This window comes from Pararge aegeria, chromosome 5 (genome assembly GCF_905163445.1).
Source record: "Pararge aegeria chromosome 5, ilParAegt1.1, whole genome shotgun sequence".
In the NCBI taxonomy this organism is placed as follows: domain Eukaryota; kingdom Metazoa; phylum Arthropoda; class Insecta; order Lepidoptera; family Nymphalidae; genus Pararge; species Pararge aegeria.
Window position 1 is genome coordinate 18,038,147 of NC_053184.1, and position 21,249 is coordinate 18,059,395.

General features: G+C 35.0%; 1 protein-coding gene across 2 annotated transcripts in view; it reads left to right on the plus strand.

Annotated features, from left to right (window-relative positions):
• The first annotated feature begins 341 nt into the window (after nucleotides 1-341).
• The window catches only part of LOC120623859 (DNA-binding protein D-ETS-4), a 53,651-nt gene continuing 32,743 nt past the window's right edge, over nucleotides 342-21,249 (plus strand). For both annotated transcript variants that reach the window (XM_039890129.1, XM_039890130.1), the window contains exon 1: nucleotides 342-549. In XM_039890129.1, coding sequence (XP_039746063.1) covers nucleotides 511-549 — 39 coding nt within the window. In that variant the 5' untranslated portion in view covers nucleotides 342-510. The remainder of the gene's footprint in view (nucleotides 550-21,249) is intronic.

The following is a 21,249-nucleotide window of genomic DNA, read 5'->3' on the forward strand; positions in this document are numbered from 1 at the left end:
CTTATGTAAGGGAAGCTCCATTTTAGGATTCTGTTTTGCGAGTCTGACCCGCCACATTAGATGTTTCACACCAATAAAGTTAATATTTATTGATAAATGTAGCTAGCGATCAGTGAATGAGCTAAAAAGAATCTAGGAAAACGAGTCGGTTTTTGTCTTGCCTAGTTTCAGAGACAGGTAGCATTTCATCGGAAAATGGAGAAAAAATTGACGCTCGACCACTTGAAGCGTTTCGAAGTAGAACAAAGTAGGTCGGTTCGGTCGGGTGGGCTCGTGCGCCATCGGGGCACTTCGTGAGCGGTCGGAGACGTGCGCCCGCGCATACAACGCCGACAACGCCACGGCAGCAGTCGCGTACACACCGGGAAATTTCCCACACAGTAAATAAACCGGGGATGCGAATTTTCACGTAAACATTTAGCGCGCGGAAATGGACTGATCGTTTACACAAACTGATCCGAGCATTTGAGTTTAACAACGTAAAAGTGAACGAACTGTACGAGTTTAAAAATGTTGTGGGAGAGCAGTCACAACGAGGAATCGGACACGGTGAGTTTTCTCTCGTAACTTTTCTTTCATTATTTTCTTAAAAAAAGTTTATAAATTGTATTAGGTTTTTTTTTTGAAAAATGTTCGCGTATAGAATTATATTATAAACCAGGCGTGTATGTGTGAGAGCGCGCGCCTGTGCGAGTAAACTTTCTAGTTTTCGCTCGCTCACTCATATTAGCATAAAACGTGAACGGTTTTTCATAATACAAACCACATGGGCCGTTTTAAAGAGCTTTTAGTTTGTAAATATTCATTGAGCATGCCGGCGGCTGCGAAGTTGTTAGTAATCGTTTTATTAGATGTAAATAAATGTGGATTTTGACATCGGTGTGCAGCGAGTCACGAATGCGTCGCTAAGGTTTGTCGAGAGCGTTCCGACTGAAGGAGAGACATGCGGAGAAAAGCAGCGTGCGTAAAAGGTCTTATCGTTTACGTCAATTGGTCAGGACATTTATTGGACACTAATTTTCACCAGCTTATTTGGAATAAGAAGTAACTTATGTTACTCTCAGAGCCTTGCAAAGAGTTATTCATTATTGTCTTGATGGTTCAATTAGTAGTAAGTACGTCTATGGATCACGAAGTCCTGAGTTTGGATTGCAGCGAAACACAGGACCTCGACTTCACTTTTAGTGGGGCCGAGTTCAAATCCCAGCACGCACCTCTAACTTTTCAAAGTTAAGTTTTAAGTAATTAAAATATCAACCGTGAAGGAAACCATCCTGAGGAAACCTTCATGCCTGACAGTTCTCCATAATGTTGCCAAACTACTGAGCCAACTACGGCCTTAACCCCTTCTCCATGTGGGACGAGACCCGTGCCCTGTAGTGGGCCGATAATGGATATTTATAAATAAATATACTACGACAATACACACATCGCCATCTAGCCCCAAAGTAAGCGTAGCTTGTGTTATGGGTACTGAGATAGCTGTTGAATATTTTTATGAATAATACACATAAATACTTATAATATACAGATAAACACCTAGACACTGAAAGACAATCATGCTGATCACACAAAAACATTTTCCAGTTGTGGGAATCGAAGCCACGGCCTAGGACTTAGAAATCAGGGTCGCTGCCAACAGTCGCATGAGGCTTAACGCCTACACCTCAGGTTGGTGGCACGTTGCGGGACGTGTTCCTTGCTTGCTCTGCAAAGTGTTGCTCTGTTTATAGGCGATGGTTTTCCACTTACCATCAGGTGAGCCATCTGATTGGTCCGTAAATTATTATAACTGCACAAAAAATAATACATTCGTATCCATAAATACTTAATATAATAAACAATAAAGGCCAGTGAAGGAGATGATGTAAGTCGTCGATTATTTATTATCGCAGAAACTATTCATTGAAACAAACAAAATGATAACTTATCATACTGATTTAGGAAAGAGATAGCTGGTATATAACAGTGAGTGAAAGAGAGAGATATACATGCGTTGTAGGCGCATCGGTATTTATTGGAAAGATTCCATGAAAGTCCGTGGTTCGAATAATAAGGACTTTGACTATCAAATCTGTTTATATACTTAAGGGCTGTCATTCTTAGCATAATCAGAACAAATGCTTTCCAATTCTCACAACGCCGTTCTAATTTCGGTTGGTGGGCTTCAACCATTGATTTCAATCTCATCTGGTGGTAACAAGGCAGATATATTAATTACGTTGTGCTGGAACGCTAAAAGCTGGGCGGCTCGTGTTCGGATGGTAACTACCCATGGCCGAAGCATTCCATTGGACCAGTCGAATTCAGATTTTAAAATTCCCAAGTTGCTCTTCTCGGGATAGAGCCCGGGACCCAATACAAGTCAAGAACCGGTGGTAGAGTCACTACAAACAGATTGACTTCGCCTTTGAATAGTGTTTATAAAGTAGCCTATTTGAATTTTGAATTTAAGAATTTTGAATGAGTTTATTGGACCTATATTTTGTAACATTTTCTTAGCTGAGTTATAATGGTTTGCGAAAAGAGTATTGCTTTTAAAAGAATGCTCTTAATCGCGTCTGAATTGCAGTAATAAGAGTTTTACCCACTCATCATGTTGTGATATTATTTACCATTAAGTTTATAATTTTGTTTACACAAACAATTTTAAAAATAAAACATTGATAATCTACGTCGATTTATTTGATTGGGTGTGAATTATTGCTCTCATCAGGTTGCTCTTCTAATATTTTTTAATGACAATGTGAGATGGTAATAACAAAAAAAACACCTTGCTTTGTTGTGGGCTTCTTCTTAGACCAGAACGAGTTTGGAAACCCCGTGGTATTAGTTTAAAGTTTACGAATATGGTTATCACTTATCGCCATCATCTCACTATTTTTGACTTTGACTTTTGACTTTGTTCTATGTCCAACATACGTACTCTATATATGGATCTGAGTTTCGCCAGTATAGATATTTCCAGAATTTTGGGAGCTAGTTTATAGAAGCTTGATAAATGAGTCAATTTGAACAGCGAAATGTCGTGACTTAAACACAATACTTTAAAAAGGCAACACCCAATTTGGCAAAAAACTCGGTAATTATTATAAAAATATTTTGTTTCATACTTATGAAAGCGTATAAAATAATTTTACTATAATATCTAACTATAGATTTTAAGGTACAAAAAAAATGCCGAAAATTTTTGTACCGAATCTTAATATTCTAGAGAAAAGTTTCCAAATATAGCCTAAGTTGCCATTGAGCTTGTTTTATTTATTTAGTTAAAGCCAAAGCAAATGAAAACAACACAAAACCTTAAAAAGGTGAGGACGTACAGGGAAAATTTGTCTAAGGAGATTTCTTCCAGCTGCCCCCGGAAGTGAGGAAAATATTTAGTTTACATTTCTAGTTGTGGAAATTGAAACCATAGCCTTGGACTCAGAAAGCAAGCTCGCTGCTCACTGCGCCAATAAGCAGTCGCAATCAATCTTTGTATTGGATAAAGATGACAAAACAAAACGTATGGATACTTGGTCATAGTTTGTCAGGGCATGCAGCTCAGCCTAGAATGCTAAGCTTGTGTTAGTGCACGCACACATTCATTCCCATTACGTGCTCGTGTATGACTTTATTAACGCTTTCTCGAACAAAGCAACAGATACACATACAGAAAAGAGTCTACGTAAGTCAGTGTAGTTGATAATATTTTTTGTTCCTTTTGACAGTTATATAACTTTTGATTCCTTTTTATGTCCCCTAAGGTATAAAACCTTTCAGCCTATTATCGTCCCTATGTCAATAGGGACGATAATAGGCTGAAAGGTTTTATAGGAGATATAAATTCAGTACTTAGAACCCGTTAGCGGGCTTTAACGATCTTTAACGATATTTTAACGAAATTTTATAATTTTTAATTGTTATTTTACCATATAAAATTGTCATTATCTCCAAGTGTAGGTAAAAACATTAATGAAACTTTTGAAATTTAAATAAAAAGCAATATTTCATCTCTTGTTTCAAAGTGTCTCATTCTAATATATCTTTGATAAGTAGATCGAAACTACAATGGTTCCTACTAAATGGCGCTACAGTCGTTATAAGACTGATATAAAAAGGTATACTAATTTCAGAATCGGCGGTAGAAGAGCCGTTGGTCAAAACGCTCAGGCTGCTATTGCCAGAAAGTCGCAAGTTCAATTCCTGTCGATTCCGTAATTTTTATATGCATTTTAAAATTTATAAAAAAGATCTGTGAGATGTTAGTTATAACAATGGCCTGTCCGACTAGGTTCAACATTCTTTCTGAACCACGCGGTTTCCTGTAAAATGAATACACAATACTTAACCTAAGAAATAGAAATTTTCTGTAAATATGTATTAATTCAAACAATTGGCCAACGGATGGTGGACTACGGCCTTAACCCTGCTGCTCATTTTGGGAAGAGACTCTGCCCTGTACTGAGCCGCTAATGGGTTGTTACTTGATATGATTATGATGATATATTAATTCATACGAATGTATCATTTATTTAAGAGTCTTTATTAGTTACGTATTGAATAAAAATATTAATATACAAAAAAAATCCTAAAAAAACCGTAATTGATACGCATTATTTGACCAATATCTATAGTCCAGTTCAGTAGCTCATGTTAAGAAGATATTTTACATATTTATATTAGACTAGCGGACCCTCGTAACTCCGTCCGTGTATGAGACAATCTTAAAAAATTGTCGTATATTGGTTAATATATAGTCTATGACAAAAACAATAACTCTCTATTGGTGAAATAATTTTATTCCATTACAAGTAAGGTAAGTTTATTCTAAAGTGATAAAAGCTAGATAATTACGTCTGGGTCAATATTCTGTACTCGATCAAAACGCGTTAACTTATTTAAATACATTAAGTATAAATACTTAATGTAAACATTATTTTTACTGTGCCCTTACTAACGGTTTTGCCTGTCTGGCAAAATGCTGCGCGCTGCGGTTTACAAGTGAAAGGTCCCGCGTTTGATCCACGGTTGGGGCAATTTACGAATAAATAATTTCTTATGGTCTGGATTTTTTTCTGGTTGGCCTAGCTTTGGCTGTCCCTCGTTACCACCATACCGACAAAGTCGTGCCGCCGATCAATTATTTAGCGTTCTGGAACGTTGACGCCTTGAAAGAAAAAAAAAACCTAGTGGGCGGTAGGTACTCAAAACTGACTATGCAGTAGTTAAAATAAGTTTAGTAAGCTTGTTTAGTTCCGGGCTTGTTTACCTAGTGGGAGGTTTCGGCCGCGGCTAGTTTCCACCCTACCGACAAACGCGTGGCGCTAAGCGAATTTGCGTTCCGGTACGATGTCGCGTAGAAAAATATAAGGAATATGTGTTTAATATAACGGGTGAGTATTCGGTTTCCTCTTCTGGGTCCAAGGTCAGAGTTAGGCGCTTTTTAAACTATTAAATATCACTTGTTACAACCGTTAAGTTTAACATCGTGAGGAAACCTGCATACCTGAGAGTTCACGATCATGTTCTCAAAAATAAATTATAATATGTTTCATCATCATCATATCACAATGAGTCTCCTCTCACAATGAGGAGGCATTAAGGTTGTAGTCCACTACGCTGGCCCAGTGCCGATTGGTGGAGCCCACACACCTTTGCGAATATATGGTGAACTCTCAGACATGTAGGTTTCTTACGATGTTTTCCTTCACCGTTGAAGAAAACAATATTTAATTGGTTAAAACGCTGGGACTGGGATTCGAACTTGTCCCCGAAAGTGGAGTCGATGTCTTACCTGCTGGGTTATCACCGCTTTCCCACATATATATATTATAACTAGGTTTAATGTTAATAGTTCAATTTTCAAACAAATATGATCAAAAAGATAAAAAAAAATATCAATTGATAATTAAAGTTTTCTTAGTTCTACACTCTATAAGGTCAAAGATAAATACGCAAGAGCCAAAAAGTCAACGCCCAACAATTCGAATTAAACTGCTATAAAGCTCTGCAAAAAATCTTGTATTAAAGAAAATGCGCACACTAAATGCGCACACCCCCTATATCTTTCAACTTTTTTTTTTTATTCTATCGTTAACGTAATAATTATTAATTGTCACAGCATAAAACTTTAGAACTTATATTTTTACGCATTCTCTAAAATGATTTACTGTACAATTTATAACTACAGTGCAGCATATACAAAGTTATATGCTGCGTTAAACGAAAGCGTCCACTGTCTACCTCAAATAGTACTGGCACTCAGGGGAGAGTTTTTCGCTATATGTTTTTCAGTGCCATGATATATTCAGACACATCAGGATAAGTATATCATATTGCTAGGATAGAATGCCTTTTTAGAAGACTAGAATAGAAGACAACAGAGCAATCGCATCAACCGCAACCGTAGGACTCATCGCGCTGCTGGTATTTCAGGAATTTGTTTATTAGCCCCATGACTCTACAGATGTAAAGTGCTGAGCCGAGCTGTTTCCATAATTTGCAACTGCTGTTTCCACAATTTAATCTAATTCTGGACTTGAGCTGTAAGCTGTAAGCTACCTTTATCTGCAAGTGTGCGCAATCTCTGAAGCACTCGGAAACGAACCCGAAGGCCACATCTCAGCTTGCTTTTCATACTAGTTTCATATAAAAAAACGAGCAAATGTCAACCATATTTTAACGTCATAAAGCACTTTTTGTCTTACAACTAATTAGGTACACTAAAATAAAAACAAGTTTTGATACGTTCACGTTTTTAATGTCTAGGTGATAATATTTTATTGTTTAATTTTTATTGCTGTTTTTATTTCAATATTCATGTAAATAAAAAGTTTAAAAATGTAGTCACTAGGTATTTAATAATGCAAAATTTTCAATAATAAGCATTTCATGGACATATTTCTGCTTTCTTATTTGTGTCATCTACCTTAACTTACGTGAGAGTAAGTTAATAAAAAAATAATAGGTACAATATAAATTATGTCAGCTTTTACTAACGAATGTACAGCAGTTAGAAAATAATGTCCCTCCGTTTAGATGATTCTCGTAACCCACTAGAATATAAAGAAAATTTCTTTTCTATAATTTTTTTTTAATTATTAAAGCAATAAAATCAATAATCAATACCTATAAGACAAAACGATAGCATCAGATTCGGATAATGATTTGATAATGTATGTTTAAATTCAGTTTTTTTTTTATAAATCGACGTCTGCTGAAAACCAATTTATGTAACTTTAAAATGGACTTTTAAAGATTTTTAAAAAGACACAAAAAATTATTAAAAATCAATCAATTATTTGGCCCTTCATCCTAAAACATGATTGAAGAACAGATCTAAGGACTTTTTGGTGTAAACATAATTAAAGGATGGAATGGAAAAACTTGTTAAACTGTTCTTAAGTAATTATAACACAGAAAACGGATCCTATCTGTCAATTGGGACAAATTGAAACAGATCCGATCTGTCTTCCTGCGCCCGACGATGGCACTGAAAAATCTTCTTACTCCTGTTTGTCCCCCTAAGAAAACAGGAGGGGGACAGACCGAAACAAAAAAGTTTGATCTGTCCTTTCGTTGGGCGCAGAGGATCAGATAGCACCAGTGGTGTGCACTTGATATATGCAAAATAAATAATAAAATATACTACGACAATACACACATCGCCATCTAGTCCCCAAAGTAAGCGTCGCTTGTGTTATGGGTATTAAGATAACTGATGAATAATATAAATAAATAATATAGATACTTATAATATAGATATAAACACCCAGACACTGAAAAACATTCATGTTCATCACAAAAACATTTTCCAGTTGTGGGAATCGAACCCACGGAGCCACGAATCCCTTGGACTCAAAAAGCAGGGTCGCTGTCCACTGCGCCACTCGGCCGTCACGTCGGCAAAAGTATACTGCCTGCCCTAAAAATTTTATATAGGAGGAGAATTTTTCATTTTATTCGATCTTCCTGCTTTATGCCTACCCTGATTGAAATCCCTATGCACGCCATTCGATAGCTCTTTTACCTATTTGTGCCCCTGAGGGGACAGGTAGGAATAATTCGTTTCATACAAACTCTTCTTTTTGCATTGAGAACTCATAAAGGTAATTATGCTATTGCAAAAATGAGTTGAAGCAAAAGAGTTTAAAATATTTTCCCGCTATTAAGAACAACTTGAGTTCTAGATCAGATATTTTCCCATGGAGTTCTTGACAGTCGACGAAGTAATGTGGACATTACTTAGTGTTATTTACCTTTTTAATTACTCTAGCTTTTTTGTCATGTTTTGCTATCTTACAATGGTATGTTATATCCCTTGTGGGTTGGACTTCGGCTTTCGGGGGGACAGAGTTCGAACACCTTTTAACTTTGTAAGTTATGTGCGTTTTGAGCAATAACATGTCACTTATTTTAATATACTTAGTATACGAATGAATTATATTCCATCTAGCTTTCATTCTTTATTTGTACTATAAACAAAACTGAAAAGTTTTTTCTGTGGTTTGTTTGTTTGTTTGTAAAAAGTCAAATAAACTGGACGTCCGTTGTTGGACTTGCGAAGTGAGACAAACCACTGCTTGTGCCCAGTGGTTTCCACATATTATTCATTTTCGTATTAATTTTTTGCCCCTTTTAGCAGCAATGTAGCTAAAGATTGGCGTGTATCATGATGGTATTAAAATCATCATCATATCAAACTATTACAGGCCCAGTACATATCACGGGTCACCGACCAAAATGAGAAGGGGTTAAGGCCTCAGTCCACCACGCTGGCCCAGTGCCATGCGTGGTGTACTACATGTCATTATTGCATACAAATTATTAAATATCCGGAGAGCGGCAAGATACTATTTATTCCGGAAAAATATTCCACAAAGATGCAAGATGCTTAAGATTAAATTTCCTCATTTCTAACGCTATAATTTCTAATACGCAATAATCTGGAATGCCCTTCCGGTTTTCATTTTCTCCACTACTATATGAGGACAGTGGCGTACATAGAGGGATATGCACGGGGTATGCAGATGATTTAAGATAAACAAAATCTCCAGTATGAGTTATGAATACTTGAGGTTGGGCTTTTTGTATCTCTTACAATGCCTATCTCTAAGTTTTTTATAACTCTTGCTGGATTTTTTCTATCTTCTCTATCTATATTTCTATCATCTGCGTACCCTGTGCACACCCTCTATGCACGCCACTGGATGAGGATGCGTCACCTCACATCACTTGCCATCAAAACATGTAATTTAAGCGGAGCTCTAGTTTATACATTTATAAAACATAGAATATAATGAGACAATAGTAATGACATAACACACACTTTTCTCCATTAGTAAACTAAAAAAAAAAAACAAACGGAAAGAACAATTTCTTTGGTGTCGTAATACCACGCGCAGTACTTAGTCAAAGAGAATGGGGCGATTGTTTTCGGTCAGATTTTCACTTGACTGTATTGGGGTCGAGGACGCGGCTTCTGTGGCCAGTTACGTGAACCGACACGCTGATGGCCGAACGTGTAGACGCGCCGTGACTCATGACAGAGTTTGACGTCAAACTAACATATTGCAAAACTTTACCTTCGCTATTTAGGTAACTTTTTCGCTTGAAATTATTGCGACAGCTATTTTTATATTAGATGGAATTTTATTAAAGAAATTGTAATACACATTGTGGCTAAAACGCGGGTGCAATTTCCCATCTTCACGGCTATCAAATTATCCCCCTCAATCATTACTCCACTGAAAAGAGATACAATTTATTTGTCCACCTGCCAAAACACAGTAACAGGAAAAAAGACTGTAATATTTGTACATTATTAGAATATTCTTTCCAAACTAGCTTCGAGAGTGGGAGAAGATAAACATTTTGTAGGTGCTGCAGGGCTAGCACGGGCGGGAGATTAAAAATATATCCCCCTATTATATCCCCTGACTAGGAATATACTTAATGTACCCACCTGGTAAATCACTGGGACATGGAATAGGAGAAGTTTACCCCCGTTTATAAACACCCATATACTATTTGGATATTATTTCCAACTGTGCACCAGAGCTCTGTGAGTTGATAAAGCTGTGAGAGAACATAAATTTATATCTTTTCTGATATAATCTGTGCAGGGCTACAAAGGCTTATCCTTTGGTCTGAAAAAAGCGCCAGCTCTTAGATTAAATGTATTTCTACTAATATTTCAAATAGAAAGAATACCTTCTTTATTTAAAACCACTTAATGAGATAATATCTAAACGCCATCTTAATAATAACAGGTACTATTACTCAACAAGATTAGCCATTCAAAAAGCTACAATATATATTTTGCTTACGAGTTTTTATTTCAGGTGTAGCCCAAATTAACATTTGAAAGAAATACAATTAAAATACAGTCATCAATCACACTAATACAAATGAAAGAATTGACATTAAATTAAATACAATCATAAAAAAAAAAATCACAAATTAACTATTAGAATTAATATTTTTAATTTTATGCAGATTTCATTTAAAAAAGCCCACAGTACTTCGGTACACTTAATGAGGCTGTTCATGTACTTGATTTAAATAAAACAGTTAAACTTTTAAAACATTTCCTAACGGCATGTTCAACGCGTTGTCCATTCAAATTACTTTCGGATCTCCAATCTTCGAATACTGATTCACATTGTTGCGAAAGCCCGAGAGACTAAAAGGAAAATGAGATTTTATTTGCTGCGAACTCTTTTGGCTAGCCCCACTTTAGTTATGAGTCAAGCTGTTATGTATAATAAAACTAGTTGACCTGCCCGACCTGACACGTATATACAAAATTAATGAAGTCTATAATCCTTGGAACAAATAAATTGCTGCGCTGCAAAATACTTCGCTAGATAATTCTTAAGTAGATGTTATGGGTTTTAGGTAAGAAAAAACAAAAAATTGGTCACGTAATTTAAAAAAACTCGATCGATTGAACATAGATTATATATATTCGTAATTTATTGCCGTAGTAGGTACTTTTTATTTCACTATAATTTAAGTTATGATATTTATGTATATTATTCATAAAAATATTCATCAGTCATCTTAGTACCCATAACACAAGCTACGCTTAATTTGGGGCTAGATGGCGATGTGTATACTGTCTTAGTTTATTTATTTATACGTTCATCATTATATCAACCGATAGAAGTCCACTGCTGGACATACTCGTAGGTCTTTTGTAGGAATGATTCAATTCGCATGCACAGACAAACAGATGGGCAGATTTTACACTATGTTTTGATGACGTTTGACGGCAAAGGTCTTAATTGAAAGCGTTTGCGAAGGTTGGAATTCTTTGAAATTTTTGCCGTAGGTTCATTGGTTGGTCACGTTTATACGGTGCTTAGATTTATGAGTTATATTCTTTTCTTTGTTTATGAAAGTCAGTTATAACCAGTCTTTCTGAGGAAAAGCGACATTCCTATGTGGTGATAGCAGTTTACAAGCGGGTTTTATCTGCGTTTGCCTCATTTGTTTGTATTAAATCTCTGTAATTTATATATTTTAGTAATTAATCGATAATGCCGCCTTTTGTATAGTATATTTTTGGTTTTTCTTCATTGTATATCTATCATCATCATCCCTTCAACCGATTGAAGTCCACTGCTGGACTTAGGTCATTCGTAGAGAGTTCCAAAATCCACGGTCCTGGGCCGCTTGTTTCCAGCGGCTCCCAGCGACTCGTTTGATGTCATCTGTCCACGTTGTTGGGGCCCGACCAACGATGCGTTTACCTGTTCCCCAACATCCATCGGTTCTCCGAGCTATGTGCCCCGCCCATTTACACTTCAGCTTTGCGACTCGCTGAGCTCAGTCGGTAACTCTGGTTTTTCTACTATACTTCTGTATATCCATATATCATGAATATAAATGCTATATTTGAACTTTCTTTAAATAAATAGACACATTATTGACTTTTTAAAGCTTTCACATAATATTATTTTTCTATTTTTCTTACATGAGATTGGTGATAAATATAATTTTAAACTAAGAGCTAAGGTGTTCTAAAAAAAAACACAACAATCTTTGTCGGGTTCCCTTAATTTTTTTCGTCAACATCTCATAGTATAACTTTTATTATAAAGCTTAATATAATTTTTTAAACATTACATACCTAGCCATTCGAAGTTAAAGTTAAGATCTCATGGTAAATAATAACAAAAATAAGTTCGACCTTATTATGAGTAAATCTAGAACATTTAGGTTTATAGAATTATTAATATATAAACACCACCTCTAAATGTCATGTATATATTAGTATATTATAATAACCAGTTATATAATGGCGGAATTCTACTGAGGCGATGCCTCTTAAGAATTATTAGACGATCAAAGTTTAACAGGTGTTCTTATTAATAATGTATATAACATTGCTTACAAATCGATTTTAATGTATTATATACTCTTGCATCTTTACGTACCATATTTTATTTTTATTAAAATATATTATTTTAATTTCATAACAAGTAAACATTCATGTAATCATGACAGTTTGTAAGGAAACTACGATATTTTTGACTGAGGGTGATTTAAATTCATAAAATTAAACATAAAGTAGTTATTTTGTTTACAACCCTTTCTGTAGCTCTTTTTTGTATGCCATTAATAAAAGTGTATGCATATACCACGATCATGCGATGGTATCGCGATAAACAGGTAAAAAATATAGCCTTCAAAAGCACTTAATATTACGCTGAATAATAATATTAAAGGCAGTGCAACAAATAAATCGTCACAATATAAACACTTGAACACGATTTTATTATAGATTGGACCGATTATGTATTATATTGTGCCCAATGGCGGCGGTGAAAGGGACAATTGCGTCACAGGCTGGCCATTTTGCATAATATGTAACCTTGTGGACTAACTGATCTGGTTACGCTGTATGTCGAGCTTGTTATTTCTTTGTCTATTGCTGTACTATGATTATTGTACGCATAAAGAGTTTAATTGATTAAACCAGTCTAGCCTTCATTAAACTGTATATTATAATAATCATTATTATTTTCAACTTCAAGTTAGGTGTTGCAACCTCACCAGGTGGTAAATAATGATGCAGTAAAAAATGGTGAGGAACAGTGGCGTGCACCGAGTTACTTACAGCAGTAATACTGCATCAAATGGCAAAAATCCTCCTCGAGTACGAGTTACATAATTATAGGGTACGCTGTGCTTTTGTGCTTGTATGAAGTGCACGCCACTGGTAAGGATGAAGCGGTGATAGTGCAGTGGGTAGGAACTCGACTTAAATTACGGGGGCGAATTCGAATCCCAGCACTCATCTCTAACTTTTTAAGTAATTATGCCATTACTTGCTTCCACGGTGAAGGAAATCGTGAGGAAATCTGAATGCCTGTGAGTTCTACATACTGTTCTCAACTTTGCTAACTTGGTGGACCACGGCCTTAACCCCTTCTCATTGTGGGAGGAGACCCGTGCTCTGTAGTGGGCCGGAAATGGGTTGATATGATAAAATCGTAGAGCGGGTTAGTCTGTAAGAGGTAGGGCAATATGTTTAAAATCCATACGAACCATCGCTAATCGGTTTCTACGCGGCATATAATGGAACGCTTAATCTTTTTCTGTAGGAAAAGTTGAAGGAAGTTTGCTATGGGAAAAGCTTTTCTATTTTTAGCAGTTTTCCTTTGGGTAGTCTAATTCAGCCCACCCCCATTTATCATTAAACGTCAAAGTCAATAATTTCTTCATTTAAGTTATGCATTAAAATCTACTTATATATATTATGTTTGTTACATATTTATATATATTTAATGAATGAATGAATGAATGAATACACTTTTATTGTACACCACAGAGAAAATTTACAGAGATACAAATACAACAGCACAATAAGGTAGAACGTACAATTTGGCGGCCTTATCGCTAAATAGCGATCTCTTCCAGGCAACCAAAGGCATACAAGAAAATGTTATAAGAAATTAGTAGGTGGTACAGCAAACAAAATTAAATATTAGGATTTAAAACTAAATTAACATAAAAAAAAAAACATAAAACGTAGTATATACTCAACATAACATATTAAATGTATATTTTGTATTTATATTATGTATATTTTATATTTATATTTATATATTACATATATTTATTTAAATAATCTATGTATTCGTATCTTAACATTTTGGCATTTATGTATATCTATCAACATTCTTGGCCTATCCCGTTCTCTTGCTGTACGTCCTATCTACAAAGGTTGCCTGTAAGAGATTGCTTGCAATAAGGCCGCCTTTGCATGTCTACATTGTGTACTGTATACTCCTTACTGTTTTCCTGTACGTTATACGTATGTGTATTGAGATGATAGCGATAACTAAACTCGTGTACTTAAAAACTAAAACTACGAGGGTTCGAAACGCGCACTGGTCTAAGAAGAAGCCCTAAGAAACTTAGCAACTTCATTTTTTAGCATTATAAAGGCGGTAGGTATTTTATATTTACCAATATTAATAATATGATTTATTAATATTGGTAAATATAAAATATAATATTTGCATAAATACAACTAGAAAATCACATGCTACAATTTAGTTTTCTCTTAAATAAAGGAAGATTCACTTCTAAATCATACATTTATTAAATTTTTATTTCTTTTTAAAATAATTACAGAAATAGCATCGTGATTGGCCGTAATAAAAACTGTTCTAATAAAATATACCAAATGCATAAATTTGAATATAAAATAAAAAAATAAAACTTCTTGATCTGTTGCTAAGTCGAATAAAACAGTTTTGGACATTCGATTTTATATAGTCGTAATAAGTCCCACAGTTGTTTGTTGAGACGTACATTTTAAGTTTTAATTCTCACATCGATTTAATATATTAGTATTTCTGAATGCAAGGAAATTTGACCCTTTCTACGTAGATAACAGTATTTATTATTGTTTGAAAGATATGTTGCGTGTTACAACTTACATGTTCATGTAGAAGTCGCCATCTTGTTTGGAGCGGGAAAACCGAAGGCCTTGAAGACCGGTTTCCATCTAAAGGACGGAGCTTTGGCGCCTGTATAACGCTCGAATAAGCTACATAATGGATACTAAAATTCTTAAAAATAGCAGAACAATTACTGGTAGTTAACTGATATTATAATAATGTTGTTGGTCTTATAGGGTAACTGCGCATAGTTCTTTTTTTGGTATGACACGTGTTGAATAAATTATTTATACGAATGCTCTTAAGAACATTGTTTGGACCTAACAGTTTACACAGTTTGCAAAGCTAACATTTATATTCAACGAAAAATTATAATAATATTAATGGAATTAATTTAAACACCTAGTTACCAAGTTTAAATAAATAAATAAATAAATATACTACGACAATACACACATCGCCATCTAGCCCCAAAGTAAGCGTAGCTTGTGTTATGGGTACTGAGACAGCTGATGAATATTTTTTTATGAATATAATACACATACATACTTATAATATACAGATAAACACCCAGACACTGAAAAACATTCATGTTCATCACACAAACACTCTCCAGTTGTGGGAATCGAACCCACGGCCTTGGACTCAGAAAGCAGGGTCGCTGCCCACTGCGCCACTCGGCCGTCAAATGGCAGTTTAATAATTAAATAGGCATGAGAAATAATGGAATGAAGGATAGTTATTTAATTTTAATTTGTTTTAAATTATGATAAAATTATGATAAAAAGTTTTCATAAAACTTTGAGCGGTGATATCCCAGTGGGAAGGACTTCGTCTTCACTTTCGGGCCGAGTACGGATCCCAGCACGCACCTCTAACTTTTCAAAGTTATGGGTGTTAGAGTCACTTGTTTCAACGGTGAAGGAAAACATCGTGAGGAAACCAGCATGCCTGAGAGATTCTCAAAGCTATGTGTAGTCCATCCGCACTGGGCCAGCGTCGTAGACTACGGCCTTAAACCCTTTTCATTGTGGGAGGAGACCCGTGCCCTGTAATGTGTCTGAAATGGGTTGATATTATTTTGATGATGAAGAAAAAACTTTTCTCGATGTAAGTGCTTGTGTGACGAACATAAAAGTATTTCAGTCTCTTAGTGTTTATTTGTAATCTTTATATTAAAAGTATTAATGAGTATTATATTCATAAAAATATTCATCAGCTATCTTAGTACCCATAAAACAAACTTCGCTAACTTTGGGGCTAGGTGGCGATGTGTGTATTGTCGACTGTCGTAGTATATTTTATTTATTTATCATCCCCTACCTTCAGTTTAGATTGCAGATAAGGGCTAACTGGTGGATATAAAAAAATATCATACATATTACGTGTAATTAATATATTATATTTATTATATAACATAGCTATTTATATAATATAACACACCTCTGATTGGAAAACTGCTTGATTCAGCTTTAACACAATATTTTGATCTTAGATTTAGAATTTAAAGACTACACTGAGTGAAGTTTGAGGATGGATTTGTCACCAACACGTGGAAAGTGGACTTTATAACCTCCAGCATCATTAGATGATATCTTTATTGCAGTTCATTACGCTATAGTAATTTGCATAAATTACATAAACGCACTCAGGCATGCATTGTATACTGGTAGATACATTGGATATTAAAACTAATAGTAAACTGTAAGTAATACTGTTTTTTTGTTGGAACGCGCTCAGCTCTGAAAATAATATTCGGTTTTAATTTTTTTTTTATTGCCCTAATCGCTAAAGTCAAAGGCTACTGCTACATTTATTATACTTCTACATTTTCAGCAAAGATAATTGGTATTCAGGTTGACAATTACAATGGGTACACATGCTTCAGGTTTTTTTTTTCAAATTCCAACCCCAAAGAGGTTGAATTTAAGGGGATAACAGATTAAAAAAAAAATTTTTTGCGCCGTCAGGCTGTCGAGGTATATTGTGCAGTATACCGAAAGAACGTTTGTATACTCGTAGGAAACTAATGTTGAACGCGGACCAAACTGCGGGGACCGCTAGTCAAGTTTATATACTTATAACTAACAGACACATCACACTCAACATGAATATCAAATTAATTTTATGTACATATTATTTTCATATTATAATATAAATAATACCTACTCTTTAATCGATATCAAGCAATTGAATCTAAATATTTTTAATTTTAAGAGTCACTGTACATGACCTTTTTAAAAACCAAACATTGCAAAAAAAAAAGATTTTTATATCGTAGGGAGATGCAACAGATTATATAAATCTAATATTGTTAAGTAACAATTTAGAATAATATAAAACTGAATTCTGGTGTTAGTTAAATGTTTTCAAATGTCAAGTGCTAACAAAAAGAACACCCAACTAAGTTTTTTGTAAGCTTTTTCTTAGACCAGGGCGCATTTAGAACCCCTGCCGCTAGCGTTGTCTAGCGTTTTAAGTTGACGAATGTAGTTATCGCCATCACTACTCACTACTTTGTACGTAATCAACGCAGCGAAAGTGCCATCTACGATCCTACTTGTATTTCGTAGTGTTATAAAAAAACTTAAATTTTCTTGCAGTGCCCGCGTAAGCATTTTGTTTGGCTTAAAACAAATCCCAAGCAATTCAGACACGCGACGGTAAAAAACTTCCAATGATATCTATGCTAAAAATCATGTCGATTGGTTATTTTTTTAAGACGTGAATTAAACACGTGTTTATGGTGGTAAAATACGATTGTTCATGTACACCACCTTGTGAAATTTAACATTTTTCCAGGACCAAGAGTAGCCTCAACTAACTCTATGCCAAAATTATTGGATTGTTAGCTAAGTTAGGACGTAAAGGAAGGACAAACAAACAAAGGCAACTTCACATTTATAATATTAGTTACGATTTCTAACTCCATAAGGCTAAGCTAGCTATATTTACCCAATGGTCGTAAATAAGTGCATTAATTCGTGCGAAATCGATAAGCATGCCAAGTCATTTGGTCGATACGATTTTGGTGATTGATCATTTACTTTATAATACATAATTATTGCGAGAAAGCAAGTTCAAAGTGGCAACAAAATCGACGTCAATTTATTTGTTCCATTGATTTTTGGGCGTGCATGTTATATACGACCACGACACGATATCTTTTATTTGACCAAGCATTACAATTAATTAAATTCATAATAAGACAAAACGTCTCGTAATTACCGTGAATTCGTTTCTGTCTTACTTATTTTTAATAAGAGAAGTAAAAAAGGAGCGACTGATAAATTTTAACTAATGGTAGTAAACGCCCACTATACTTGATAATAAATTATTTCAAGCTTGCCATCCTGTAAAGCGGTGAAGAAAATGTACAAATAACAATATTATTTTACCACAGTGTCTAAATTAATAACGACAAGTGTATAAAACTAGTGATTAAACAATTAGATGCACACATTATTTTATTTGGAAGGAACTTCGAATTCACTTTCGGGGGGCCGAGTTCGAATACGCACCTCTAACTATTCTAAGTAACGTGCGTTTTAGGCAATTAAAACATCCCTTGCTTCACCGGTGAAGGAAAACATCGTGAGGAAACCTGCACGCCTGAGAGTTCTCCATAATGTTCTTAAAGGTGTGTGGAGTCCACCAATACGCACTGGGCCAGCTTGGTGGATTACGGCCTTAACCCCTCCTCATTATAAGTGGAGACCCGTGCCCTGTAGTGGGACGCTAATGTGTTGATATGAGGATGATGATGATTATGATGATTATTTTATTTGCACATTAATTATTATTTTTGGCATTAGTATTAAAGGTTAGTTATTTTCTTTAAGGTTTCCAAATTGTATTGTGTTGTTGTGTAAAATATACTTACTTACTTTCTTTACGGAAATTAAAGAATAAAAATGAATAATTTGGAAATACTTATTATGATGTCTGAAGAGCTTTTGTGACTGAGCTCGTCCGGGGAATTACTACCGCCAGCTTATTTCTGCCGTGTTCGAAATCTAGTTGCCGCTGTTATAACAGGCAAATATGGCTTAATAACTTAGTCTAAATTTGATGGATATAGAGCGACAATTGGCATGCCTTTCACAGTGTGGTTCTGTTTATAGGTTTACCGTCAGGTAGGCCATGTGCTTGGTCCGTATATATTAAAAAAGTAATTTAGGAGTACTAACTAATGATGTGTGTATACCGAGATCATCGCGTAATGAATAATTTGGAAATACTTATTATGATGTCTGAAGAGCTTTTGTGACTGAGCTCGTCCGGGGAATTACTACCGCCAGCTTATTTCTGCCGTGTTCGAAATCTGGTTGCCGCTGTTATAACAGGCAAATATGGCTTAATAACTTAGTCTAAATTTGATGGATATAGAGCGACAATTGGCATGCCTTTCACAGTGTGGTTCTGTTTATAGGTTTACCGTCAGGTAGGCCATGTGCTTGGTCCGTATATATTAAAAAAGTAATTTAGGAGTACTAACTAATGATGTGTGTATACCGAGATCATCGCGTATCACATAAGGTAAAGAGCGGGTACTTGTGGTTGCATTAAAACAATCATATAGTTGAGCATGTATGCATAGTTTTGTAAAACATATCTTGTCGTATAAGGAAATAGTATATATGTATAAAGATATACTGACGCGCTGTATTAAAACGCATATATCTGTGAATGAAGACTCAGTCTTATTTAAACACTTAGATAACGTTTTGTAAAAAAATATCGTGTCGTATCGTTATGTGTAAAAAACTAGTGACGCGCAGTGACATGATATCTTATCGACAAACTCTGCACTTTGTTCCCAAGATAACTTCAACGATAAACCCTTTCTGAATAAATTGTGATAGTGTTTAAAAATTTCGAATTCATAGACGTTCAATTAAACTAGTATGTCGTCAGATAAATTAAAATAAAATTAGTGTACCTATTTTTTCATATAGCTCTTATGTTTTTCTTTTACTATATGTATGATTTCTTACATGAAAATTTTAGAGTAATAAATAACGTCTACGTAATTATTCATAACCGTTAATATTAAATTGTGAACATGGTGTTGATTTGGGGTTGCAGACAATGCGCGATAGAATTTTATCAGGTATAGAGTTTTATGTGTTATTCAAAACTAGAATATGTTTTATAATTTAAAAAAAAACTACTTTTCACATCCCATCTATCTCATATTATTGACACAACAACAAGTGCTACAGATAAGCGACAACAGTGTTTCGTGCTATATTGGCTAAACGTCAAACCAAAATTTTAGTAGAAAGTGAACTTGTGTGAGATGAAAGCGGAGCGGCTTGCTTCCAGGCAACCTTGTTATTAAAATGTAAACAGATCTATGTTTTTATTATTATACACACAAACTCACACACAGACACATATCCATATATGTGTGTTAGTGTGTGCTACCCAAATCATAGTAAAACACCACAATAAGACCATCACAGCCATAAGGATAGTTCGCCAATTCTGTTCTTTGTTATGGAAGCTAAATGTACAAACTGTACAACAAGTCTCTGAGCGAGTTGGAGATAATATTAGGATAAGAGATCTATGAATCTTTGATCTGTGTTCTATTATAGATATTCCATTTGCATATTAACAAGTTTTTTCAAATTCCTCTCACCTTAGGTTGTCTAGTAGAGATCGCTCAAGCGATAAGACCGCCTTTGCGCACATAAATTTATTTTCTTTTTGTGTGTTAATAAAGAACTCAATTAAAACCAGATCAAGTTCACTCTCTACAAACTTACACTCTTGGCACTATCCCGTTCTCTTGCTGTAAGTCCTGTCCACAAAGGTTGCCTGTAAGAGATTGCTTGCAGCAATAAGGCCGCCTTTGCATGTCTACATTGTTTACTGTAAACTCCTAACAACAGTTATAACAATAGTTTCCCGTATAACATACAGGTAAAGAAACATCTTTACCTGTATGTTATACGGGAAATAAAGTGTTTCTTCTTCTTCTTCTACAATTTTTTTTTACTTTTTAGCTTTCTTCATATCAACCAAAAATCCAGCAAGCTAGTTAATGCAAACAAAACTTTACTTTAAGGCTCAAATAGGTACATTATAAGACGATTTTATGTTGTTCTAAATGAGTATGGGTGTAAGTAGTTCTAAATTTATCGATAGCCCGCATATTGCTTTTATGACCTTTGCTATACCTCCTCTGACTAGTGTAAATACTAGAGAGTGGCCAAGCCATCGCTTCACGGCCTATGTATGCTCAAAGGGCTTGCACCGCTGTTAGCCACCTCTTCTAGTGTCCTGTAAGTTTTTCACTTCGTCATCATAATCAGTCAGTTAGTATATTTCTGTTGGA